Below are 26,416 nucleotides of genomic sequence, written 5' to 3'. Positions count from 1 at the left end.
AGATCCAGCCGAAATTGCCAGAGAGACACAGCCGCGATGCCGGAGAATGAACAGCCGCGAATCGTTGACGAACCCAGCCGCGAATCGCTGGAAAACGAACAGATGGGACGCCGGAAAGACGAACAGAGGCGACGCCGGAAGACGAACAGCCGCGTCGCCGGCGCAGCGAACAAGCCGGCGAAATCTCTACCCAACAGCCTCAAACGCAACCCACAGTCGGCGAAATCCACAACCCAACGCCTAAACTGCCGGTGAAGCGAACAAGCCAGCGAACGAACCAGCCGCGACGATGTAATCTCGGCGACCCAACCTCGTCGGAGAAATACAGCGATTAACACACCCGCCGGAAAGACCCAGCTGCGATATGAAGAAGAAGAACCGAACCGCGACTTACTAAATCGGCGCACCCACTTCCTCAATCACACCCAACCAAAACCCAAAGAGGCAAAGCAAAGGGCAAACCTCAAACCGCAATCGCCGGAGAAGAATCGGAAGCCATGGCGTCGGAATTTGATGCCTTCGGCACCGCGGTAGAGAGAAGCGAACAGAGAGGGATGATCTAAGAACTTGGGAATTTGGATTTGGGTGAAGAAGTTTGAGGGTTGGGCAATGAATAGAGGCCAGAGAGAGATGGTAAGGGCAAGGTTAAGGGGTTCGATCACCCTGAGCAAGGGATCGATAATTTTATACAAAAAAAGTTCTCCTTCATTGTGTAATGCGAGAAATTGGTGGGGGCTTGATCCCCATTGTTGGTGATTGATCCTCATGAGCCTTTTTTTTTTTTTTTTTTTTGCTAGTATCTGTCAGAAAAATGAGATCGATTTTCCACCCATTTTGGGGATCGATCTTCTTTTCTCTTTTTTTTTTTTTTTTTTTAAAGCAAAACTAAAACTACTATATACACAAATATAGATAAAATAAAATAAAATAAATAATAATAAATAAAATTACAAAGCAACTTATATAAACTAGTACTATTTTTTTACTCTTTTTTTTTTTTAATTTAAGCAAAACGAAAAATATATATACTAAAATGAAATATATATAAAAATAAAATCAAAAATAAAATAATACTACTAAAATTATAATAAAATCAAATACTAACCTAAACTACCCATCACAACATTTTTTATTTTATTTTGTTATTTATTTATTTTTCTTTTTGAATTTAAAAATGCATAAATGTACAAACGGAAAAGAAAATAAAATAAAAATAAAATGCAATTTTTTTTTTAATTTTTTTTTTTTCAAATCAACGAAAAACTAGTGTTTAACGTCTCTAGCAAGACGTTGTAGCGACTCACTAGTCGAAAGAATCAAAAACCGGATATGAGACATCCTCATTGATCCATTTATCTATTTTCCCCAATGGATGTTCTCTCACAATAATGAATACATCTCCTAAAAGAATGATTTGGAAATAAATGATGGAAGATGCAATTTGTTCCCTTTCATCCACGGTCTTGAAGATAAAGTCCATCATGATCGGCCTTGCACTTGGCAAGGTAATGTCTTTCAAAGACTCGGTTGGATTATTAGAAAACTCAATCTCTTTCCTTCACTAAGGTCGCCTCAATGACTTCATGCTCAATATTACAAGGAATGTCTTCATAAATTGGATTGGCCATTGGTGAACTTACAACTTCTTCTTTTTTTTGATAAGAAAGAATACTTGCGATTGGAGGAAGAGGTTCTTTTGAGTTTTTCCATGGCGAGAAGTTTAAGATGGCCATGGAGTCCATTAACTTCATATATGGAGCTTTCAATGTCAAATGCGTCCATATTGAAGTGATAGAGGCATGCCTCAAGAGGATCTTCAGAAGGAATGGAAGGAAAGACTTCTTCAACAATTTCATCCAAGACATTCACCATGAAACACTCGCCTTCATCGATGGGATGTTGGCGTGTGTTGAAAACATTAAGCTTAACCATCATATTGCCAAAAGAGATGTCCATAATGCCGGACCTACAATTAATTGTCGCATTAGCGGTGACAAGGAATGGTCTTCCTAAGATGATGGGAATGTAAGTGGTAGGATTAGGAACCTGCTCAGTGTCAAGCACAACAAAATCAACCGGGAAATAGAATTTGTTGACTTTGATGAGGATGTCCTCAACAATTCCCCTTGGTTGTTTTGTAGACCTATCGGCGAGTTGAATAACTACCGAAGTTGGCTTAAGGTGTCCTAAACCTAATTGAAGATACACGGAGTAAGGAATAACATTAACACTAGCCCCTAAGTCAAGAAGAGCCCTTTTGACCTCATGGTTCCCTATGGTACAAGAGATGGTTGGCGCGCCGGGGTCTTTGAACTTAGGTGGGGTGTTAAGCTTAATGATAGAACTCACTTGCTCCGTGAGAAGCACTTTCTTTGGGCTTGGTCCCTTGTTCTTCCTCTTTTGAGTCCACAAGTCTTTCAAGAACTTGGCATATGGTGGAATTTGTTGAATAGCATCAAGAAGAGGAAGGTTGATTTTAACTTTTTTAAAAACTTCCATCATGTCATGGATTTTTCCTTCTTGCCTAAAAAATGGAGTAGCATTTAAAGCTTATGCAAATGGAGCTTTGGGCTCATAAGACTTCTCTACATGGGAGGAAGATGATGATGATGGAATCTGCTCATTAATGTGACCATTTGTCCCTAGTGAAGTAGGAATGGAATTAGGAATGGTAAATGTGCTAACACTTGGTTGCACCGGAACACTAACTTCACTAGGTCTCTCAACTTTGTTATCAATTTTTCTCCCACTTCTCAAAGTGGAAATGGAGTATGCCTTTTGGTTAAGTTTGGGTTGAATAGGCCATTTCTCTTTCATTGTTTGAACCATTTGCCCAATTTGGGCTTCAAGTTTTGCAATTGATTGAGAATGTGAATGAAACATTTGATTTTCCTTTTGAAGATCACCCAAAGCTTCTAAAACCTTATCCTCAAAAGTGGGATTCCTAGGAGGCTCTTGAGGTGGATGAGAATAAGATTGATGATTTGAAGAATGAGAATTAGAGAATTAATTCACATTTGGAAGAGGATAAGATGGAGAGTGGTATGTTTGAGAATTTGCATTTCGGAGGTGGGGAGGCACATACTTTTCTTGGGAATTTTTATGAATAGGAGGAATGATACCTCTTCCTTGATTTCTCCAAGAAAAGTTAGGATCACTCCATCCAGAATTGTAGGAGTTAGAATTTGGATTACTTCCCGGATGAATGAAAACAACATTGACTTGTTCTTGATACTCACTCGGAAAAACTTGTCCAAGAGGACAATTGAAAGTATTGTGAGTATAACTAGAGCAAGTCATGCACATCACACTTTGAGAATGGAAAGAGTTGGATGATTGAATTGCCGGGTTTTGGCTCAAAAGAAATTTATCAAACCTTTGAGTAAGATTTTTGACTTCGGCGGCAATTTCCATGGAACTTTCCACTTGAGAAAGACTGGAGGTTTTCTTCCCTCTTTCATTCAAGTTTTGGCCAAATTGGGACGATGAAGAACGATGCATTGAATTTTCGCTCATGCGATGAAAAAGATGCCACACATCGTCTTTATTTTTGTCCAAATAGGCTCCTCCACATGAAGCATCAACCATATCTTTTTGGGTATCGGATAAGCTTTCATAGAAGCAACGAACTAATTGCCACTTAGGAATGTTGTGATGTGGACACTTCCGTAGCAAATCGTTCAAACGCTCCCATGCTTCATGCAAAGGTTCTCCCTCATTTTGGGAGGATTCACGGATAGAAGCTCTCATAGCATCGGTTCTACTTGCGGGGTAAAATTTTTTTAGGAATTCATATTGTAGTTGAGCCCAAGATGTGATTGAATTTGCCCTCAAGTTATTGAACCAATATTTAGCCTTTTCCCGACTAGTGAAAGGGAAAAGCTTCATTTTTAAGACTTCTTCCGGAAGGTCTGTGATTTTCACGGTTGAACAAACTTCCAAAAACTCATCCAAATGTTTATATGGTTCTTCATGGTTTACCCCATAGAAAATGGGGAACATTTGGATGGTTGCGGGTTTAATTTCATAATGGGTTGCCTGAAAGTTTGGCAACCGGATGCATGTTGATACATTGTATACATTGGGAGTGTAGTGATCCCGAAGAGATAATTGATGATTGGGGGGATTCACTACATGATCTTGAAGATGGATTGGCATTATTGGAGGTTTTTGCACTTGATTGGGTTGTGGCAACACATTAGGATGGGGAATTCTCAAAGGTGGATGCACACCTTGAGGTGGATGCCCATTAAACAATGTGATAGCCTCGACAAGGGCTATCTCGCAAGCATGTAGAGAATTGAACAATTATAGTAAAAGAAATTCAAGGAAGCTCACAAAAGTCTGTAGCAACAATGTCACAATGGTGCCAATATCCAATGCTTGCTCCTCTTCTTTTCAAGTACCTAATTGAACAAGAGGGATTTGTAAGAAAATAGTAATTTAAAGAAAACAATCAAATTAGCCCTAATGCCTAATTCAATTCCAACTAAACCGTCAATCCCCGGCAACGGCGCCAAAATTATGATGCGACCCGAGCGTGTGCACAAAATAATGCACAACACTTTGGTTTTGGAAATGGTATCAAGCGGGCATCATAGTTTATATTTATAAACCGCTAGACACTTATACTATGTAGTATGAAGTGAGAAGGGATCGAACCCAATGGATTGAACACGTGTTGGGATTAAACTTGGTTTTAAAGTTAATTAGATTGTAAAAGAGAGAAAAGAGAGAGAAAGAGTGTGAGAGAAAAAGATTTTGGTGGAGTGATTAAACTAGAATTCAATTGAAAGCATGGAAATAGAAATGACAATGCAAGTAAATTAAACTAAGAATTTAAGAGATAGGAAGAGAGTCTTAGGGTTAGGATTCACCACTAAGCTCATGCAATTAACCACATGCTTTCAATTAATGGGGAATTCATTAGTGTAATTATAGATGCCACATTATCATTACAAATCACAATTGTAAGCATAGATTATCAACATCAAGAATGAGTTGTCTACTTAATGACAATTAAACTAAAATGTAGAACCCATTCAAGACTACGTCATAACCCACCATACATATTCACAAATGTATCAAATAAGAGCACACATCAATCAAGAGAATAATACTAATTGTAATTAGAAGCATGGATTAACATAATCAAGCACAAATTGCCTACTTAACTACAATTAACTAATAACAAGAAAGCTAATTTGTAGAACAACCCATCAAGATTAAGCCTTTATCCATCAAATTAATTCACAATTGTATCAAATAAGTATCATGCTATGGCCATCACTAAACACAACTACAAAAAATATTTAATGTAGAATATAATCCTAAAGCAATCACACATAGACATGCAAATTACATATAGAATTAATGAAAGAATTAAGTTCTAATCATCTAATGAAGAATAAAATCCCTAATTAATCATACATAGACATACAATCAATTGGAGATTTCAATGAAAGAATTCATCCATACAAATCCTAATTTATCAAATCAAGCGTGTATATATAAAGAAATCACAAGGCCATAAAATTTAATTACAACATAATAATTCCCCAAGAAAAGAAATACAAAGGTTAGGGTTACTTGAACTTAGGGCTCATCCAGGCCCTAAGTGAAGAACTAGCTCATGGAGAAGATGACCATGGTGTTAACAAGCTCCATCTCCATCTTTTGGCTCTTTTTTCTTCTTCCTTCAATTGTAGACAAAGCCTCTGTAAAAATGTTCTTCAAACCCTAACTTTTCCTTTTTTCCAGAGAGAACGTTATATCACGGTACAGAAAAAAAATAATAAAACTTCATTCTTCAAATAATAAATCACTAAACTAATAAATACTAACCCTAAAAACAATGGGCCTCACTGGGCTTAAGTAATAAACCTATTAAAGCCCACTAGGTTACAAAATAAGCCCAAACATTAAAATAAAAATATGCAATGTTGCCAAGTCCTGGGGGATTGATCCCCCAGAGTTGGAAAATTCCTTTAAGCCTTATTCAGCTCCATTTTTGCCCCGGGTTATTTGGTTTGCTTCTCCATCTTTGGGAACATCATCAAAGGCCCGAGATTGACCGCTTTGTGCCATTTTCTAAAAATCTTTGCTTAACTCCAAAAAGGCTTAATTGGACCGTTCTTAACTCATTTTAACTTTATTGCCCTGAAATACACATAAACATAAATTAGGACTAAAACATAAACTTAAGATAGATGCAAAGACTGAAATATCCTAACTTATGTGCTGAAATGTGCAATATTTAAGCACTTATCATAGAGCTTGTTCGTGCTGAGCAGAGACAACTTCTCATCCTTCCGATGACGTATGAGTTTCTTCGGGATTTAGCATTGGAGTTCTTCAGTTGTTGTTTTCAGTGTTGGAGTTTATTAGGGGTCCACCAGATGGATGCCCAAGTTGTTTTAGAAATGTAGAATTTGGATGTATCAGAATAATTCTTTATTAATAAAATTTTATTATGAGGTTTCAGTAGTTGGATTATCATTCTAATTTCTTTTCAGCAATTTATTTATTCCTGTTTTCTTAATTGTATTTTGTATTCGTTTATTACTAATTGATTTGATATCCTCGGGTAATCGGGCGTGGGCCTAGCCAACTCGCATCCGAAAATCCGGGGGTATCACATTTGTGCTCTCAAAAATAAATTCAGAATAATCAGATTTGATTTTCTGAATTTTTATCTCTAAAGGCTTTCTCAAAATATAAAATTGATTTTTCCTAAAGCCATAAAATAAACTTAGATGACTACCAAGGTTTATATAGAGTTTAGAATGTCCTATTCCTTCTGAAAATATGAAAAATTTCGTGCATAGGACTCGGAAAGAAGTTGGGATCAAAAAGGAACCAATCAGAAAAAGAAACTGAAAGTTCTAATGCTGTCAGGACTCTTGGTACCGGTTTCCAAACTTGGTACCGGTTCAAGAAGGTCAGAAGCCTTTTCGACGCAGTTTAGCTACCGATTCCCAACTGTGGTACCGGTTCAAGATTGGCAGTGACCAAACCCATTGTGAACCAAGTTTTGCTACCTGTTCAAGGATTCTTATACCGGTTCCCACTAGACAGAAAGGTATTTTCTGTTTCATTCAACCCTCTAAACTCCCTAAAGCATTGTTCTCACTCACTCACATACCTTCCTAAAACATTGTTTTCATCATCTCGGAGTGTAGCAACTCATGAACACTTGAACTTCTTCAAATTCGCATCGAATCTTCAATCTTTGAAATTTTGAACTGAAAAATTACAACTCGATCGGACTTGTTTTGATAACGAAATTAGCCAATTATAAAATATATCTCACAGAGTCCAACCAAAAAATAAAATATTCAATTTTCAGGATACTTCTAACCACATTTGTTCGGGTATCTGACAAGTACGGTGTTTGATACTGTCACGGCACCTTAAGAGAAATGTTGTGCTTTGTAGGATAAGATTGATTGATAATCATATCCATAAAAGGATTTGGAACAAGAAAATAGTTTTTCTCCTCGTGCAGGGAAGCTTGTGTACATATAATAATCCTTTGTAAACCTTATAAAGAAGACAGTCTCATCCGCTAACTAACCCTTGAATTAATTAGCATTATTTGAAGAGGTGAACTTTTGTACCTAGCATGTTGGATTCATGCCTGGACCGAGGAATAATTTCCCTAAATTTTTAATTTTTTTATTTTGGCAGCTCTATATTTGTCTTCCGTGTTCCATAGCCATTAAACTGTTTCCACAAATTTGGTCCTATAGAATATTCCCTGAATCCATCATGTTCACAAATCAAATACATTGCCGTTTCAACAAAGCAACTAAAACAAACTTACAACGGTCATCTGAACTGCTCCGGGGCTGGACCTCCTTAGAGTTAAACAATTGGCCTGACGCAAATGGTTTGGGCTTTCTGACCTTTTCATCTTTTGACAAGCCACGATTTGGAACCCGAAATGGTTTTGGGCTTCCTTTACCAAACCCTTTGTAAACCCATCAATGGATAAGTTGTAATTATTATTTTTTATTTATACCCAAATATATATATATATATATATATATATATATATATATTGAACATAGTCAGCCGATAAAATGCTGATACAATAACACACATTGGGTCATAACCATAACTGTAACATGAATTTCTGCAGGCATTTGTCCAATTTAGAGATGGACATGCATAGTGTCATTGTGATGCCTACTTATTAATACTCCTATTTATATGACACAGTCATGCAACCCAACAATAACCCAAAAGAGCACACATACAGAAAATCTAGAGAGAGAGAGACAGAGAGAGAGAGAGATGGCAGTGTCTTCCACCCATTTCATGGCTTTGGCAATCCTTGTGATTGTTGGGATGATAAATTTTGGCGACAGTATACTACCTGGCGAGTGCAAAGGTGACTTATATGCTTTCTCAGACCTATGCCACGAGTCGATTGTAAAGGCAGGGCCAAAGGTCAAGCCATCTCATGCATGTTGTGATATTGTCAAAACGTTCGATATGCCATGCATGTGCAAGAAACTCTCTAGTCATGACGAGACGATCGTTGCAGCGGCCAAAATTGTCTATGTTGCGGATTCGTGTGGCCACGCCCTTAGCCATGGGACCAAATGTGGAAGTAAGAATCTATATCTCTTTAATTTAGCCTATCTACCGAATTAGTTACTACACTTGTATATTTGTATACAATGTGTAAATTGTGTTAAGTACTATCATTGGGTCCAAAAACTTAAATTATTAAAGAGATGAAAGTTTAATAATTATATTTTTATCAATGGGATAGTGACCTAGCGGTATTATACCTTTATTTCTTAAAGGAGGATCAATGATTTAAATCTCAGTGTGTGTTAGTACCAACTGAAAAAAAAAATTATATTCTCTAACTACATTAGTATTGCACACTGTTGTAGTGCCACTATATTAGAGGGGCGACACTATAGTTTTCTTAACATGCATTTTGAGTTTTGAATTGTTTTTCCACGTTTGGAAATGTCCAAAGTTCCCAAAAAAAAAAAAATTACCTAATCTTAATGAGTTGTATGTTGTATTCGTGATAATCTCATTTATTTCGATGGAGAAGAGGTCCACCTTCTTATATTTTTACATATAGGATCTAAGCAGGCATGCCATATATAATGATTTCATTATTCACGAGATATAATAAAAGTGAGAACCCTCATAGTGAGGTCGATAACTAACTAGTTAGTTATATTCTATTATCTACAAATTTTGGAACGATCATGGTCTCGGCCTATATATTTATAAATGTACAAATTAGAAATATATTTCTGACTTGTCAGGGTTGCTTGGATGGCAGGATTCCGGAGTTATTAACTTGAGTTCGAGTTCTAGTATTTGTCAAAAAAAAATTGTTGGAACCTCTTTGTACATCGTTGTCTTGTTAATCTTTTACTTCTTTGCTGTTGCAGGTTACTCAGTTCCATGAGGCAATGTTACATACACATGTCAAGCAAAGAAATATCTCAACATGATATGAGCATACGCAATACATATAGTACCTACTGGTGGATAAATTTGGGTAGCCTCAGCTTTGTCCTTGTATTAGAATAATATTATTTCCCGATTGGAAAGTAATTTGAAGCAATACACTGCCTCACTATAATCATCCTTCTTGTTGCAAGTGGTTTTGTGACATTACCAATGTAATGTATATATCATAGTATCTCAATTGTACTGTGGATACTTTTTTTTTTTCTTTTTTCTTTTTTGTGCCAAAAGAGAAAAATAAAAATTGAAGATTTGATGACGAAATTATGAAGTCTAGTGGTGAGAGGAGAGGTGTAGACCTAGTGGGACCCACACCTGTTCTATCGGATTTCAGAGTTCAGTCAATCACAATTCCTTAAACCCTGTGTGAAATTTGGGATGGCAAACATTGTTGATAAATCCCCATAAGTAATACCAGTACTATATGCCCTTGAAACTATTGGGCATTAAAGACAATCATATTGCTTCTCAATCCTTTAGGCAGTTTGGGCTCGTTTGACAAAAGTGATTTTTTTTTAAGAAGAAAAGGAGAAATATAATTCATTAATGTTATTTGGTTTAAGCGTTTATGTTTGCGAATTGCGACTCTATTTCAAAAGAGATTTCAGTGCCGGAATAGTGTTTTTTTTTTTTTTTTTGGGCCTATTTGGTAGAACATATGCGGAAATTCAAATGAGGAGACAATTTTCACTAAATACCATACAAATAAATCATTCAACGTGATCAAATGAGGAGACAATTTTCATATATAAGAGCACATTGTGGTTAAGAAAAAGTTCACCTGCAGTTTCATCCCATCATTAATTAAAGAAAACAAAATGTTTATTACGGACCTCTTTACTCATTTTGTTTTTGGTATTTTTATATTTGTTGGGTACTATAATAGTGAACAGTGAAAACATGTAAAATTGTTTTGTTTTGGACAATATAACCAATTTGATATTTTATATGTTTTCTCATTGTAGCATTTGTTACTGTAGCGATTAACAGTATTTTTTATTTTTTTTGAAAAACTCTTAAAGGACATTTTAAAACTAACCATTATAAATTTATAACTTATAACATTTTTTTACAAAACATGTTTTCATGTAATCTTACAACATATAAACGCTACCAAATATGCTTTCGATTGCTATTTAAAAAACTCTAAAACAAAGCACTTGTGTTGTTTCAAGTTAAAACAAAATACCAAAAACAAAACAATGTACACAAATAATTGAACAAAGAAAGTTCACACTTTTCTAAATAATTAAATATTTAGAAAAAGAAAATTTAGTTGTAAGCACATATGAACAAAATAGGACTCTAAACTAATGAAGCCTTTGCTCTGTGGTCTGGAAATGCTAATCCAGCAATAGGCAAATGTTTCTTGAGGCTTATTACTTCTCCTTAATTGTAAACAAATTGTGTTGTTGTTGTCATGAACAAAGAAGAATGCAAATTGAATAGACATGAAATTCCTGTAGATAACCACCATTACCACATACCTCAAGCAGTCAAGCATACTAGAACTGTGACCATTTGTTTAGAGTCTCAAATTGCAAGCGTGAACAAAGTGACCGGAAAAATAAAATAAATAACGTTTAGATTGATGGCCATTGCAAAGTCAGATGTAGCATAATCAAAGGGTGTTGTATCCCATATTATGCACAAAGGAGACTAGGAGAGTATTACTTATCTAGACGTAGCAAGAAAGATTCTTCAATCTGAAAGGATTGCCTAACGAAAATTCGCATATATATATATATATATATAAATGAAAGGATTCGCTAATAGAGCTGGGCTAGAATATCTAAGAAGGGCTGTAGATGTGATATGGGGGAAGAAAAATTTTGCCTAAAATTTCTTGTTTTTTTTTTTTTTTTTTTTTTTTGAAAAATAAGATGAGATAATATTAATTGGTAAAAGGTTACATAATTGACAAAGTTTTCTTATCACTACGTTTCTTTGAAAGGAAAAAATGGTTAATTGCAGGAACTGGTTCATGCAGATATCAAGCATCATCAAATTTTTCATGACCAAATGTAAGTAGAATACCTGGAATGTGGTATGGTGGTTAGTAGCCTGTGACCGTCTGAGACGTTGGTTGCCCAGGACAGCTTCCAGAGGATATCGTTTTTGCAATGAGAGTTTTGTCAATGCTAAAGTTTAAGGAAGAGGAAGAAAACAAAAAAGGGGTTTTATATAGGGACACACTTGAAATTATATTTTTTTATCGAGTAATAGACAGGTACGTTTGAAATTTTAAAAGTTTAACTTAAATATCAATTTAGCGTTCCGTGTCTTTTTAGAAACACAAAAATATTTTTAAAGAAGTTTGTGAAACACCACTCAAAACAGATTTTAAAGCTAATCGAAATAGGGCGTTTTTATATATCTATAAAGTACTCTAGCTGCATGTTCATACAGGATGTTTGTAAAATGGCTAAGGTATTGCCACAAGCTAAGTATTCAAATTTTTTTGAGAGAAAGGCCTAAAACAAAATTAAAAATTAAATAAAGAAAGAGAGAGAGAGGATGTTTTCTTTGCTTTGTTTTTTTAGTGGTTTGTTTTGAAAATCTACCTTTTTTTGAAGAGTTATTCCATGCTCCTATTTAAGCTCCGATTGATGTATAAAAAGTCAGTTTTTGATGAATTTGGAATGATTTTTGAGGCTTTGGTTTTTAAGGAGGAGTTCTTCTTGTGATCTTTGCTTTTATTCTGGGTGAATTTCTTTGGATGGCAAGCTTTTCTATCGATTCACTTGTGTTATCAGATTTCACTAAAATAGAGCACAATAATTAATTTACCAACGTAATTCTCAGTTCTATTCAACACTGGCACGCCCCCACAATAGCATAGGTTAATCACACAAGCAAAATTCAAATTCAACTCATATGAAACCACAAGAGAGCACACAAATAGAGAGAAAAGGTCAAATGCATATATATATTGTTATTCGAGATATTAACTCCCTCCAACTCACTCAACAACGGTTGTTGTTGAAATTTAAATCCCTCATTCCTTATACATAGCAGAAGCATCATAATCACACAAGCATATATGAAGATAATAATGATACATATCCACGCACAAAATAAAATTTTACAAGGTTCACACAAATTTTAGGACTACTTTTGTAGAGAGATTTCGCTATTATGTATTAAGGAAGAGAATATACAATTAGGTATCAAAACCCACTTACTCGGTCACTCATCATATCTTTTGAGGCAACATCTATACACTAGCTCAGGAATTAAATATACTCTCCCCTCGAACAAAACTCTATGATAAAGTTAAGAAACACTCTAACAATCTCCACATTTTCTCAAATTCCATCATGCTCCTTTTTCCATCTTCTCTATCCATTTCGTTGCTGTTCAATTACTCACGTATGACAACATACCAATCTTCAAACTCATCCTCGTCAATTGATTTTTAGGCTCAAAGCAACACACCTTTCTTCTCCAGTACTCTTCATTGCTCTTTATCAGGCTTAGAGCAAATTCTTTCATTCTTCACACTATTCTTGTCCCATTTGAGAACTAGCACCCACCATCTAGCTTGTCCATAAAACTTATTCATCATGGGCTTCACACTATCAACATACATTCGTGTCATCATTGAAGCCTACCTGCATGGTATGGGATCTTGGAGGTCTAACAGGGATTTTCTCAACCAAAATCCTGCAGTCATGGCCTTCAATCTAGTGGATATCAATGGTGTTCCCAGATCTCTGATAGGGAGACTTCCTAGCTTAAATCCACATTTGTTGAGGAACAAATTCTGAGTTTCTACCATAACCCCTGAAGTGAAAAGTTGATTCTTAGGTGTTGTTCGATTACTCAATTCAACTTTTAATTCTGAACTAATTAAGCGAGTTTGATAATGCAATTTGTATATCACTTAAAACAATAAGCATTACTTAAAATGTGATAAAATTTTAATTAACACGAATGGGATAAAATTTTAATTAACACAAATATCACTTATCACTGAATGCTAAATAATGAAAATTTTACCAAAAATATATATATATATATAAAAATAAAAATAAAAATTATTTTAAATTACCACTTAAAATCTTCGCCGCTTAAAATTCAACTCTTAAAATTTTCAATACTTAATTTTTAATTTTATCAAATAGCACCTTAGAGTTGTTAGGAGAAAGACAAGACATAGTAGAGAATGTGTTAAGAGCCTTAGAAACCACGTGCAGCCAAGAGAGTTGGAGTTTTCATGAAAATATCATCAAATCATCTGCAAATATGATATGTTATATCTTGCTTCTCCTACACTTGCAGGTGACATATTTTAATATAGATAGAGAGTTGGAAATCCCACTAACTTTATGTGAGTAAGGATGGACATTATCACCACATCATGAATATTAAAAGTATTAGGATGAAATCAGGAGAAGATATTCAATGGCCAAGATGCCTCATCATTGGTATGCCCAATAAGTAGAAATACATCATTCTATAAAATTGGTCTCATCTATTTTTGAAAACTACTCTCAACTAATTGCTATATTGATTTTCATTGGCTGGTAGGTGACTTTGTATGCCCAGTCGTACCCAATATTTCATATATGCGCCTTCTCGATCCAGCAGTACTCAGCAGATATTATGCTCATGCATAACACATTACTTGGTCATAACCATAACTGTGACATAAATTTCTCCGTGCATTAGTCAGATTTAGAGATGGACATACAAAAGTGTCCTTGTGATACCTACATACTAAAACTAGTATATATGTGTGTGTGTGTAGATATATGTACATATATATGACATAACAAAGAGCACGTACACAGACAAACAGGAATCTATAGAGATAGAAAGATGGCAGTGTCTGGCACTCATTTCATGGTTTTGGCAGTCCTTGTGATTGCTGGGATGATAAATTGTGGCAAGTGTATAGATATAGATATGCCGTGCAGAGGCAAAGGTAACGTGTATGATTTATTAGACAAATGCTCTGATGCATTTGCATCGCTACATGTGATGCATTTGCATCGCTACATGTTGAGCCATCACAGGAATGCTGTGATGTTGTCAACACGGTGGATATGACATGCTTTTGCGAGACCATCTCCAGTAATCAAGATGTTCTCGTATCAAAAAAATTTGTGAACGTTTCGGATTTATGCGGCCAAGTGATTAGCCCTGGAACCATATGTGGAAGTAAGCATCATTAATCTCTTTCGTATATACAAATATATGAATATATTTGTACATTGTATATTCTCTCATACAATAGTGTCGCACGCACTGTTTTAGTACCACTATATTTACAGGGGTGACAAAATTTGGCTGTTTTGTTCCTCTCAATACTGTGAACATGGCAAGGGATACTTTCATGATCGATTTCACCTTCATTTGTATTCTATAATCTATAAATTGGAGTTAAAAGTTGGACAACTCCGACACTAATTTATGTGAGTGGGGCTGATATTATTGTGATGTCATTCATCTTCATAATATCATGATAATATCAGTCTTTACTCATATAAAATTAATCAAATTTACCCATTATATATCATTACTCTGTTTTTTAATTTGGTTGCTCAAGTTAGTATCTAAACCGAAGAATAGAACCATATTTTGCCATTTTTATGTACAAATAAATAAATAAATCTGTGACGGTCAGAATTTCAGTCCTATGCACAAATTAATAAATATTTTGCTTTTTGGTATTGCAGGTTACACAGTTCCATGAGGCGAGGTAAAACATATATACATACACATATAGTACTTACTAGTGAATAAATTTGGGCAGCTTGTCCATGTACTAAATAAAGATTATATAAGAAGGGAAGAGTATGTTGACACATGGCGAACATACTTTGAAGGTATATTTTATGTGTGCTATAAAGATATACTTTAAAGGTATATTACACCTTCCATTCTAAAATATTTGTTTATTTCTTTATTTTGAAATATTTTAAAAAACATGCAGCATTTCAAAATTGAATGGACTATTTTTTATAACATTCTCAAACTATCATTTTAACTAAATAACTGCACTAATTACAAAACATTATTTTGTCTTTTAATAAGATTATATTTGAAACTTGATTCTTATCAATATAATAAAAAAACATTAAAATTTCGCTACCATAAAAAGTTGAATTCCCCTTGCAGAACATGTATTTTGGGACGGATGGAGTATCAAATATAAAAGCTTTAAATTTTAAGCACTCATTCTTGTGGCAACACGATCGTCTAATCACACATGAATACACAATTTTTTATTAACAATTACGGAGAATAATGAAAATGGATAAAATAATGAGCCTTAGTTTACTAAATTCATTCTCAGTAATTCCTCAAACAAGAAGTAACAAAGAAACAAAACAACAATGACGAATAAATTGATGGAAAAGTAAAAATCTATAAGGACAATTATAAGTTGAAGATCAATACAAAATTAAATACCAAACTAAACAAATCATGACACTTAACAAAAACAAAAACTGGACAGAGAAGATCCTAATTTAAGTGGGTTTGACGAAAATGTACTTCCGATCTGCTACATACCAGAGCAATAAACAGCTTTCCGATGGTGTACCAATGGGTGTGTGTGTTGTGTGAGTTAAGTTCAAATGGTTTTAGCCCAAAGTTTTTGAAGTGAGTTGGAAGATGGAAAAGATGAGATGGAAGAGGTGTTCTTAGACAAAGAAAAGAGTCGCCTTGTTTGGTTGAAAGGAAAGCAAATTAATGATCAAGGGAATCATTGGGTTGTAAACTTGTATTTATGGACTGTTTTAGTGGGCCTCTCTTGGCCCAAAAGGTCTGGGCTACTAATCTGCTTAGAAATGCTTGGATCGTTCCCTATTGTAACATTGTTCGGGTCATAGATAATGTTGGGTCAGACCATCTTATAATATATTTAGGCCCTCTTTGGCGTGGCTTGGGGCTCCAAAATGGACTTTTAAGGGCAGGAAGGCATTCCATTAAAATGTGTGTGTTTGGTAATTTTTTTAAATAAGCTTCTCAAGGAAGTCCATGTCCTCAAAAGCCCGTTCAACGGAAGCCGTAAAATGAGGCTTTTGAATTCCATTTCTCCAAATCTGAAGATTTAGGTGATAAATGATGTGATCACAATTTTGACCCTACAAATCATAAAATATGTTCCAAAATAACCTTCTTTCTCCATTTTATTTCAACGGAAGGGATCTATGTCTCCGATCTTCTCTGCGAAGAAGACGGGGAGTTTCGGCACAGTAGATTGATTTTTTTTTTTTTAGTAGTGGAAGAGTCCAGATGTAAGCATGCAAGTATGTAAGCCCTGTGTTTATTCCTAATTTTATGTGTTTTTTAAGATGACAAAATTAGTCCTAATATGATTCATAATCGGGTCAAAATGTAACATAAATAAATATTATTTCAGAGTATTAGCTAAAACTTGTGGTAATTACAATTTTGTCACCAAACAGTGCCATGTAAGTAAAATCACTTTTGCAGTTAGAGTGATGTTAACCAAAGGCCTTTTTATTCTCAAATTCATTCCCACCAAGTCATTCTTGTAAAGGACTTTTCATTATGGATTTGCTTTAACTTCCTAGGAAAATAAAATGTGTTTATATCATTTTATTTCTCCATAATACACGTCAAATTAGTTTAGAAAAAGAAAATTATGCGTGACCATATTCAGTATTTTCAAGTATTCATCTCATTGTTTTGCTCAAGGAAAAATTTAGTTTATAAATAATCTCTTAGATTTTCTTTTATATTAAAGATCTATTCCAAGACTTCTATTGTCAAAATAATAATAATAATAATAAACATAAAATTTATATATATATATATATATATATATATATATATATATATGTTAGATTTTATTTTATTTTATAATACTACTTTTTTTTTCCTGATTTTTTTTTTTTTTAATACTAATTAGTCTACTTTGATTTTTTACCCGACATTCAACATTTATTTATCTTTCACCAAATTTATAATAATATGTATTATAAAGAATTAATATTTCATGATTTAAGTGTACACTACAACCAAATCAATCTTAAATATCATTCTTTTAAATTAGAACGGAATCAAATCAATTGAACTGTTAATTAAGCCCATATGACATTAATTAGGACAAAAATTTGAGTCCATTCTGTTTTACAAATTGATTTTTGTTTTCCATATATGGAGTAGAATACAAAATCTCAACTCCATAATCATATCTTTTTCCGATAAAATTAGTCTACTACTAGTCCAAATCCTACATGTAATAATTATCTAAATAGTTAATATTTTATTTGCGCTCTAGAGATACCAAAAATAAATATAGAAAGAAGTTGAAGAGGTTTTGACTACCCCTCTCTATCTTTCTGATTTCTCCATTCCTCTTCTTGACGCACAATTCTCTCTTTTTTCACTTTGCAAAATTGATTCATAAAATTCTGGGAAAAATACATATAAACGTATATGTTTGCTTGAAGAGGAAAAAACAAATCTTATCAGGATTTCTAAAAAGATTGAAGGTATGTATTCATCTTATATATATATATATATATATATGTATTCATGTCTTCTTAGAGAGTGAATTCGAGAGGAAGAATCAAGGAAGTAACAAAACAAATAAGAGAAATGGAGAAGTCAGATAGATAACTGATTCAATAATACCTCAAAATTTTATCCATGTTTATATACATAATGACGTGATTTATGGTTAAAAAAAGGAACTTAATTAAACATCAATTTTTGCATTATTAAATTATTCCATTTAAAATTGAGGGTCAAAAATTTCCATTTGTATAATAGAATTCTCAGCAACGAAACTTGCCTACCAAAGGTCACAACCTTTAGTTGGCGTGCCCTGATTGGTCAACGGAACAAAGGAGAAAGATATTGCATAACAGCTTCTTTTTTCCCTTAAAGTAGAAGTCGATGGTTCTTCCAGTTGGTTTTACTTATATGATTTGTCAAAGTAGCCGTTGCAGTACCCCTCTCTCTCTCTCTACACCCCCTCTCTCTCTCTCTAAAAATTAATTATGAACACCTGTTTTCCATAGATTCCACTCTAGATTTATTTGTTTTTGGTAGGTACCCTCCGCTCCATGGTAGTAGTTAATTTCTTTAGTATAAAACAATCCCCAAAACCTCAACTTTCTCCTGTATATTTCAATTCCTCTTCTCCACAATTTCACCCGTCTCTCTCTCTCCTGTCAAAAAAAAAAGAAGCAATAACCCTTCTTTTTCTTTTCAATAACAGAATTGAAGAAGACATGGTGAATCCAATATTGAATCCTCTTATTTCAGACAAGAAACTATCAACAACCCCATTGTTATCTGCCGCAACAACAAGCAGCAGCAGCGCCAGCAGCGAAGCCGACGACAGCCCTGTGACATCTGATCGTTTCGAGCCACACCTCCTCGCCAAACATCAAATTTCAAGCGTACCCTGTTCGGGTTTCTACTCGTATAAATCGCTGGCTGTGCTGTCGGGCCATATCGGATCGGTTTCGTGCCTGGCCTTGTGCGGCGAGTTCATCCTGAGCGCCTCGCAGGGCAAGGACATCATAGTGTGGCAGCAGCCTGACCTCCGGCAGTTCACGAAGTTCGGACAAGGCGACGGCTCGGTGAAGGCGCTCGTCACCGTGGGCAACAAGGTCTTCACAGCGCATCAAGACAGCAGAATTAGAGTGTGGAAGGTGTCGAGGAGGTCCGAAAATGTGTTCAGACTCGTCGACACTCTTCCCACTACTAAGGACTATTTGGGGAAATTCATGAAGCAAAGCAATTATGTACAGACTAGAAGACACCACAGGCGTTTGTGGATTGAGCACGCCGATAGCATCTCGTGCTTGGCGGTCTACAACGGGTTGATCTACTCCGGGTCCTGGGACAAGACTCTAAAAGTGTGGAGGGTTTCGGATTTGAAGTGTTTGGAATCAATCAAGGCTCATGATGATGCCATCAATGGGCTGGTGGCAAGCAAGGGGGTGGTGTATTCGGCGTCGGCGGACGGGAAGATCAAGGCGTGGGGGAAGGAGGGGAAGGGCTCACATTGCTTGAAGGGAATCTTGGAGGGGCACAAGGACATTTCGTTGAATTCAGTGATCGTTTCGGAGGACGGGAGGGTGGTTTACGGAGGGGGGTCGGATGGGTATTTGATGGGGTGGTTGGGGAATGAGGGATTTGATAGTTGGAAGATGGTTTGTGAGGTGAGGGCTCATGAAATGGCGGTTTTGTGTGTGTGTTTGATGGGGGAGTTTTTGTGCAGTGGCTCAGCTGATAAGAGTATTGGGATATGGAAGAGAGAGGTTAATGGTGGACTGTTTAGGGTTGGGGTCATTAGGGGTCATGAAGGGCCTGTCAAGTGCTTGCAGGCTTCACCTAGTAGTGTTGGAGGCGGATGTTTGCTTTACAGTGGAAGTCTTGATAAGAGCCTCAGAGTTTGGTGGGTTCCAAAGCACTCTTGTAAGGCTGAGGAAGAGAAAAATCCAATCATCTTGTGCTAGGAGGTACAATTTTTTTTTTTTTTTTTGAAAGGGTTGGGAATGATAGAGCACTGGTCCTTTTTTGTGTGTCTGCAGTGCAAGTTTGATAGTCGTGTCTATAGTCAATCTCAAGAATATTGAAAAGAGTATACTTTGGTTTAGAGTTTTGTGGTCAAGGTGGAGAGGGCCTTATCCATTTTGAAGTTGGTTTTTTTTTTTTTTTTTTTTTTTTTTTTTTTTTTTTTTTTTGAGTTACTATTGTGAATTGGTATAGGGGTTTAATATATTTTTAAAGGATTTGGGTGCAAGGACATGATACAATGTGTGGTCTTTCTTTTTTCTTTTTCTTTTTTCCCTCTTAATTTATGTATTGGTATAGATTTATATCCTTTGTGAACTGTGATTTAGGGCATTGAGTGATTCAATTCAATGCAATATACAATTTTTTTTTTTCTTTTTTTTTGTCAGTTATATATTGTTCTGAAACATACAATTAAGGCTCCAGATAAGAAGAAAGCATATGACTCAAGGTTTCATGGTGAATGCAGAATTACGTAACCAACAATGATGTTATGTTTGATTGCTTCGAATTGACAATTTGGCTGTGGAATTGAATAAAATTTAGATAAAATTTTAAATTAAATTTTCTTTAATCCTAAATTCAAAGTGTGGATTAAGTTCTCTCAAACTGTATAATCTATTAACAAATATATAATATCAGATCAAACCTAAAGAAAATTCACGAAATAAACTCAGTTTGGCCTTGGAATTGAATGAAATTTAGATACAACTTTAAACTAAATTTCTTATATCCTAAATTCAATGGGTGAATTCAGTTCTCTTCCACTAGACAAACTCAAGTTTGGCAATTGACTCCTTGGAAGAGCTACCAGTCACAAAATGTAGCCTCTAAATAAATAAAATATTTAAAAAATTATTTTGTTAACCACTTTCTAGAAATTTTCAAACCTGAGATGAATCCCCTTTTCCCATTCTACTCTACCAAGACAATGACAATTTTTTTTTTTGGGACAATTACCCGGATAAAAGTCTTATATAATTTTTATATAAAGAAGAAAACTTAAAAAAATATTTATATATAAGGTTTTTGTAATAAATTAAGGGAAAAAATAATTTTTTTTTTTTACAAAAAAAAAAAAAAAAGTCTAAATTGACAGGCTATATGTTAATTAAAAAAGTTAGGTTTTTAAAAAATTTGAAGGATAGGAGGAGGCCATGATGGGCCCCTGAATCTACATGTAGTTCCGGTCCCTTTTATATATATATATATGTGTGTGTGTGTTGAAGTTTACTGCCTTTTGTTCAATTCTTTTTTGTCTAATTGGAGACTTATATTTGCTTGGGACAAACCGACAAAGTTAAAGGCAAACCCTCTGAGAAGCTGTGAGAAAAGCCCAAGAACATGGCAATGCAACTTCAAGACACAGCATTGCTACCCCACCAAACAGTATGTATACAAATTTACATAGGATCCATGATTTGAGTGCTTCTTAAGATTCTAAGGAATCTTTCTTTATTTTTATGTTTCTTCTTATTACTATTTTTTCATTCTTTTCAATACTGTTTTTATTTTTTTTATATTTATTTTTTTATTTTTTTAATTCTGTCTTTAGCAAAGTGGAAATAGTAGTTGACCCCTTCGAGGACCACCCTCAAACTTAACAATATTGGTCTACCTCTTTTCTTTTATTTATTTCTCTCTCTCAATCATCATGAAAACATTTGTCTAGTCCATATGTAATAAAGGAAAATAAAATATAAAATATAATAAGGGATGTTGCTGAACAAACCCACCTAATAGAAATCTTTCACTAGGCTTTCCTCCCTATTAGTTAAAGGTGTTTTTTATTATGTATTTTATTTTTAATGACCATCTACATTTTTCCTATTTAATTATCTCTAAGTCTCTTGAAGGCTTTGTTTGGTAGAACGAATAAATGCTGGAAATGGTTCTTGACAAGTCGCAATATCATCATATTTTGACATTTTCTTTCATTAAAATCTTCAATCTTCCTTGTGATTTTTTTTTTTCTTTTTTTTCTTTTTTTCTCCGTCTTTTCAGCAAAAAAAAAAAAAAAAAAAAAAAAAAAAAAAATCTCACAATAATCTTGCTGAGATTTGAACTCTTTATTTTTTATTTTGAAAGAAAATGAGATAATGTTGAGCTTTTAAAAGAAATGAGATGTTAATGGAGGGCAAGCCTTGGTGATGGAAATTGACTTGGTCAAGTAGCTTGATGTAGGTTGACTCTTGATGTGCTAGTGTAGCATTTTTTTTTTGTGAAATTTGATTTTTTGTATGAATGATGTAATTTGACTATATTAGATGTATTTTTGGAAGAGAGATGTTATAGAAACTCAATTGCATCTTTTAGACTTCCTATATGATTTCTACTCTATCGTTTAGTCATTTTATGTTTGTAATGGCATGATTCGTAAAACTATGTAATGAGGCCAAAATGGCCATTTCGTTTATTCATGTATGGTGGAGACCGTGGCGTTGAATTCTAAAAAAAGGCCATGGGAATTTTCGGTCGACAGGTTGCCCTTGACAGATATCCCATTTTAATTCAGACAGTAAGTTAGGTTTCCTCGATTCATCATTTCGGTCGAGTGAAGCTGAGCTTTGGTCGACCACTTTGACCATTTCGATCTGCCGGTATACTTAACGGTTGACCAAAACCTACCCAGTTGGGCAACCTTGTGTGGAACCCTTGTGGGTCTAGTTCATGACTAGAATTGGACAAGAGTGAGAGTAGTAGGACCCTTGATGATGTTGAGGGCACAGTTGCGCACATTGGTTAACCATTTTTCATGATAGCTTCTGCACTTGGGACTAGGTTTAGAGTTCAATTTATCTTTCCTTTATCAAGAACCATGTTTAGCCTACACACACCGACTTAATCATCCTATATAATAATTCAGACAATAAGTTAAGTTTCCTGAATCCATCATTTCGATCAAGTGAAGCTGAGCTTCGGTCGATCGCTTTGACCATTTCGATCTGCCGGTATAATTAACAGTTGACCAAATCCTACTAAGTTGGGCAACCTTGTGTGGGACCCTTGTGGGTCTACTTCATGACTAGGAATGGACAAGAGTGAGACTAGTAGTACCCTTGATGATGTTGAGGACACGTTGCGCACATTGGTTAACCATTTTTCAAGATAGCTTCTGCATTTGGGACTAGGTTTAGAGTTCGATTTATCTTTCCTTTATCATGAATCAGGTTTAGCCTACACGCACCGACTTAATCATCCTATATAATAATAAAAATAGATCTCACAGAAAAATAATAAGTGATCCGAGAGAGCTGTGTTTATCTTGATGATTTCATCCCATATAATAATAATAATATCTTCTATTACTTATATAAATATAGTCAGATATGTCCAATTTTCGAACCGTGTACCACAACCCCAATCTCATAAATCTATCTACTACTCTACCAACAATGTTTTTCCCTCCCTTTTGGGACCTTGACCACTTTCCTTCGGGTTGGAACCCCCAAAGCCTCAAAAGAGAAAGGAATAGTTTCCTTTAATTATTCCCAATTATGGAAGCAAGCAACCATCTCATACCAACACCTAAAGGAGATGCTGCTTACCAAACCTTTCCAAGAAACTGTTTAAAATTGTCTTTGTATCCTAATCTACAGCTCCAAACATCATTCCTCCACACACTTTTTTTAATTATTATTTTAATATAATTACCAAATCAATAATCTGGTTTTCATATAAGAACTCTGAGTAAGTGTATGTGCATATGTATGCAATTTACCATGTGTCAGCTTGTGTATACAACCATGTATTTTTAAGTGCAAAAATGTAGAAAATATGCATGGAGTAGTTTTTTAGTTAGAAAAGATGTGCCTAAACAATCTAGCTAGTCAGACTAGAAAAACCCAATTTAAACACAAATCATGCCTAGAGTTGTATTGATAGAACTCTCTTAATGTTACACTTCCTTAAGAACCATTTTGCACAGGTGCAAAAGTTTATGCCTAGAGTTGTACCAGTAGAAGTTAGATATTTTATGGTGTAATTTTTTTTTTGGGTAAGTATTATCGTGTAATTTTATATCCAGTAACTTATTGTATTAATACGCAAGTGCCTTGTTGTCTTAATAGTTGGGTAGTTTCCCGTGTCTGGGAGCCTGTATCCGAGCTTTGCACCATCCTCCTCCCCTAACAACTAATCACTAACCATTAACATTCTTGTCTTGAAAAAAATAAAAATTTAAGCACGAAATTTACCAACAATTAAAACTACTTAAGTTCTATAGTTATATATGTATATATATGATGAACCACCACCAGATGAGCTTTTAGGACAAGTGTTCTAAAACATGGCAATGCTACTCCAAGACATGGTATTGCTATACCCACCATAATTGGAAAACAATACTCCATGTTTTAAGAAATCCAAAGGGTTAACCACCCTACAAATAAAGAATATGAAGTGCAGGACTTTGCTTTAAGGATATTTTGATTAAGGAACCTTTCCCATGATTTGATGATTCTTTTCAGTTCATATATTATTTATCAATGTATTTGTTTGCCTTTTGTTTCTTGCTAAATGGGGGAGAGAGTTAATGGTTGTCCTATGTACGAGGACCACCTCCAAGTTCAAAATTCAGACCAATGGTTTGGTCAATGACTCAATGGTTTGGTCGTTTGTTTATTTTTATTATTATTATTTTTTAATGAAGTTTGTTGTCGAGAAAAAATAATAATTTGGAGGTGTAACTATCGTAGACAACTTGAGGTTTACTCTGGCTGAATTTTAGATATAAAATCTTCAATTTAAGTCTAACCTAACCCGGCCTTCATATTCAAATTTTTTTAACTTGGATTGAGCTCGATTAGAAAAATTATATTGAAAATTGAGTTGATTTTGAATTTAGTTTCTGTGCTCTACACATAATAAGTAATAAAAACTGAATGTAAGTAGGTAAAGAAATTAAATTAATTAATTCCCCAAAGGATTAATATACAATAAATCAATATCTAAAGAAAAGAGGTTCATCATGATTATAAAAATGTATTAAATATTTTGAATTATATATATATATATATTGGAATAAGTTAAAATTTCATATCTGAATTAGTTACTAATACCCATGACCCTAAATCAACTGAAGATCGTGTTGATATTTTTCAGTCTAAACTTAAACCTAAGTAGTTGAAAATTCCAAAATTGCTTCGTTTAGTTTAAATTTATCTCCCCGAGTTGCAACCCTATAAACGGGCAGTTTTGGTGAGCAAATTTCCTCTCCCCTCTCTCTCTCTATATGTGAAATAATTTATATTATACTGGAAAGTATTTTGGACCGACTTTCATAAAAAACAAGGCTCACATACATTATAGTTAATTTTATAACTTGTTACCTACAGGGATTGCATTGTAAATATGCCCCCCTCATATACATTTTGTGTAGCTTGTTGCTTTTCAATAAACTCATCTGCTTTCCAGAATACACAAAACACACACATGTATTCATATTATATTCTCTCCAGTGGCTGTCCTATATATATATATATATATATATATAATAAAAAGAAATGATCCATCAAAAACCAGCAATTTGGACCACTTCTTAGCTTTGTGTGTGTGTGTGTGTGTGAGAGAGAGAGAGAGCAGGAAAATCATACCTTAAAAGCGATGCTACAGTCCTCCATAGTTGTAAACAAATATAACGAGCCGTCCAAAAAGTTGAAGCAACTTGCTTGACAACTTTTGAAGAAACATACTAATTGGTTAACACTAGAAATATACCTAAACAAATGTTAGTTTCAAATATAAATAGCATTTTACATGGGACTAATGTGATATTGACTTGTGTAAAATACGGAAAATGCATTAAAAAATGTACTTAAAAACTATATATTAACGAAAAAAATGTAAAGATTGGATACGGTGTTTACTTTGAATATATAAGAAATATTAAGAAAGAAAAAGGTTGAAGTTTCAAAGAAACATAAGCAATCATTTCAACGAACATGCGTTTTATTAATTTTTTTTTTTTGTTTTTTTATCACACAAACATGTGCTTCTATTACCATTGCGTACCATAGTAAACATTTGTTCGTGCACCCTACCATGCCGTGTTTTTTGGCATGGCAATGACCTTTAACTCTCATTGGAGCGAAACAAGTTTTCATTTTCTTAAGTTTTAAGATTTCGGAGGAAATTAAGAACCTGGAAGCACGTGCCCATCTAAATTTTCTCCCTTTTTTATTTTATATATATATTTTTTAATAATACTTTTTTATATAAAAATATGAAAAAGTGCCTCCCTAATTTTCTCATTTCTCATAGAATTTTATATATGTTACAAAAGAACCTTAACTCTTAAGATGAAAATATATATACGTGGCATTAATCAAGTTTCTACATTGGTTACCGATGGGGACTAGGGATGGCAATTTTTTCCAACCCGGCGGGTTTCCGCCCC

The 26,416-nt window shown here is 34.5% G+C and overlaps 2 protein-coding genes across 2 annotated transcripts; both read left to right on the top strand.

Moving 5' to 3' along the window:
• Positions 1-8,322: 8,322 nt before the first annotated feature.
• LOC132296289 (uncharacterized) lies at positions 8,323-9,445 on the top strand. The gene is made up of 2 exons (XM_059794499.1): positions 8,323-8,617; positions 9,429-9,445. Exons 1-2 carry the CDS (start codon positions 8,323-8,325, stop codon positions 9,443-9,445), a joined length of 312 nt encoding a protein of 103 aa, XP_059650482.1.
• An 8,947-nt stretch (positions 9,446-18,392) lies between these two features.
• LOC132295102 (protein JINGUBANG) lies at positions 18,393-20,393 on the top strand. The gene has a single exon (XM_059793185.1). The coding sequence runs from the start codon at positions 18,558-18,560 to the stop codon at positions 19,959-19,961; it is 1,404 nt and encodes a 467-aa protein (XP_059649168.1). The 5' UTR covers positions 18,393-18,557; the 3' UTR covers positions 19,962-20,393.
• Positions 20,394-26,416: the final 6,023 nt, after the last annotated feature.

Source organism: Cornus florida, unplaced genomic scaffold (genome assembly GCF_030987335.1).
Source record: "Cornus florida cultivar Cherokee Brave unplaced genomic scaffold, ASM3098733v1 CherokeeBrave_3.0.0_Hap2_Chr02, whole genome shotgun sequence".
In the NCBI taxonomy this organism is placed as follows: domain Eukaryota; kingdom Viridiplantae; phylum Streptophyta; class Magnoliopsida; order Cornales; family Cornaceae; genus Cornus; species Cornus florida.
The sequence above is the reverse complement of the archived record's forward strand: the minus strand, read 5'-3'. Positions and strand labels throughout refer to the sequence as shown.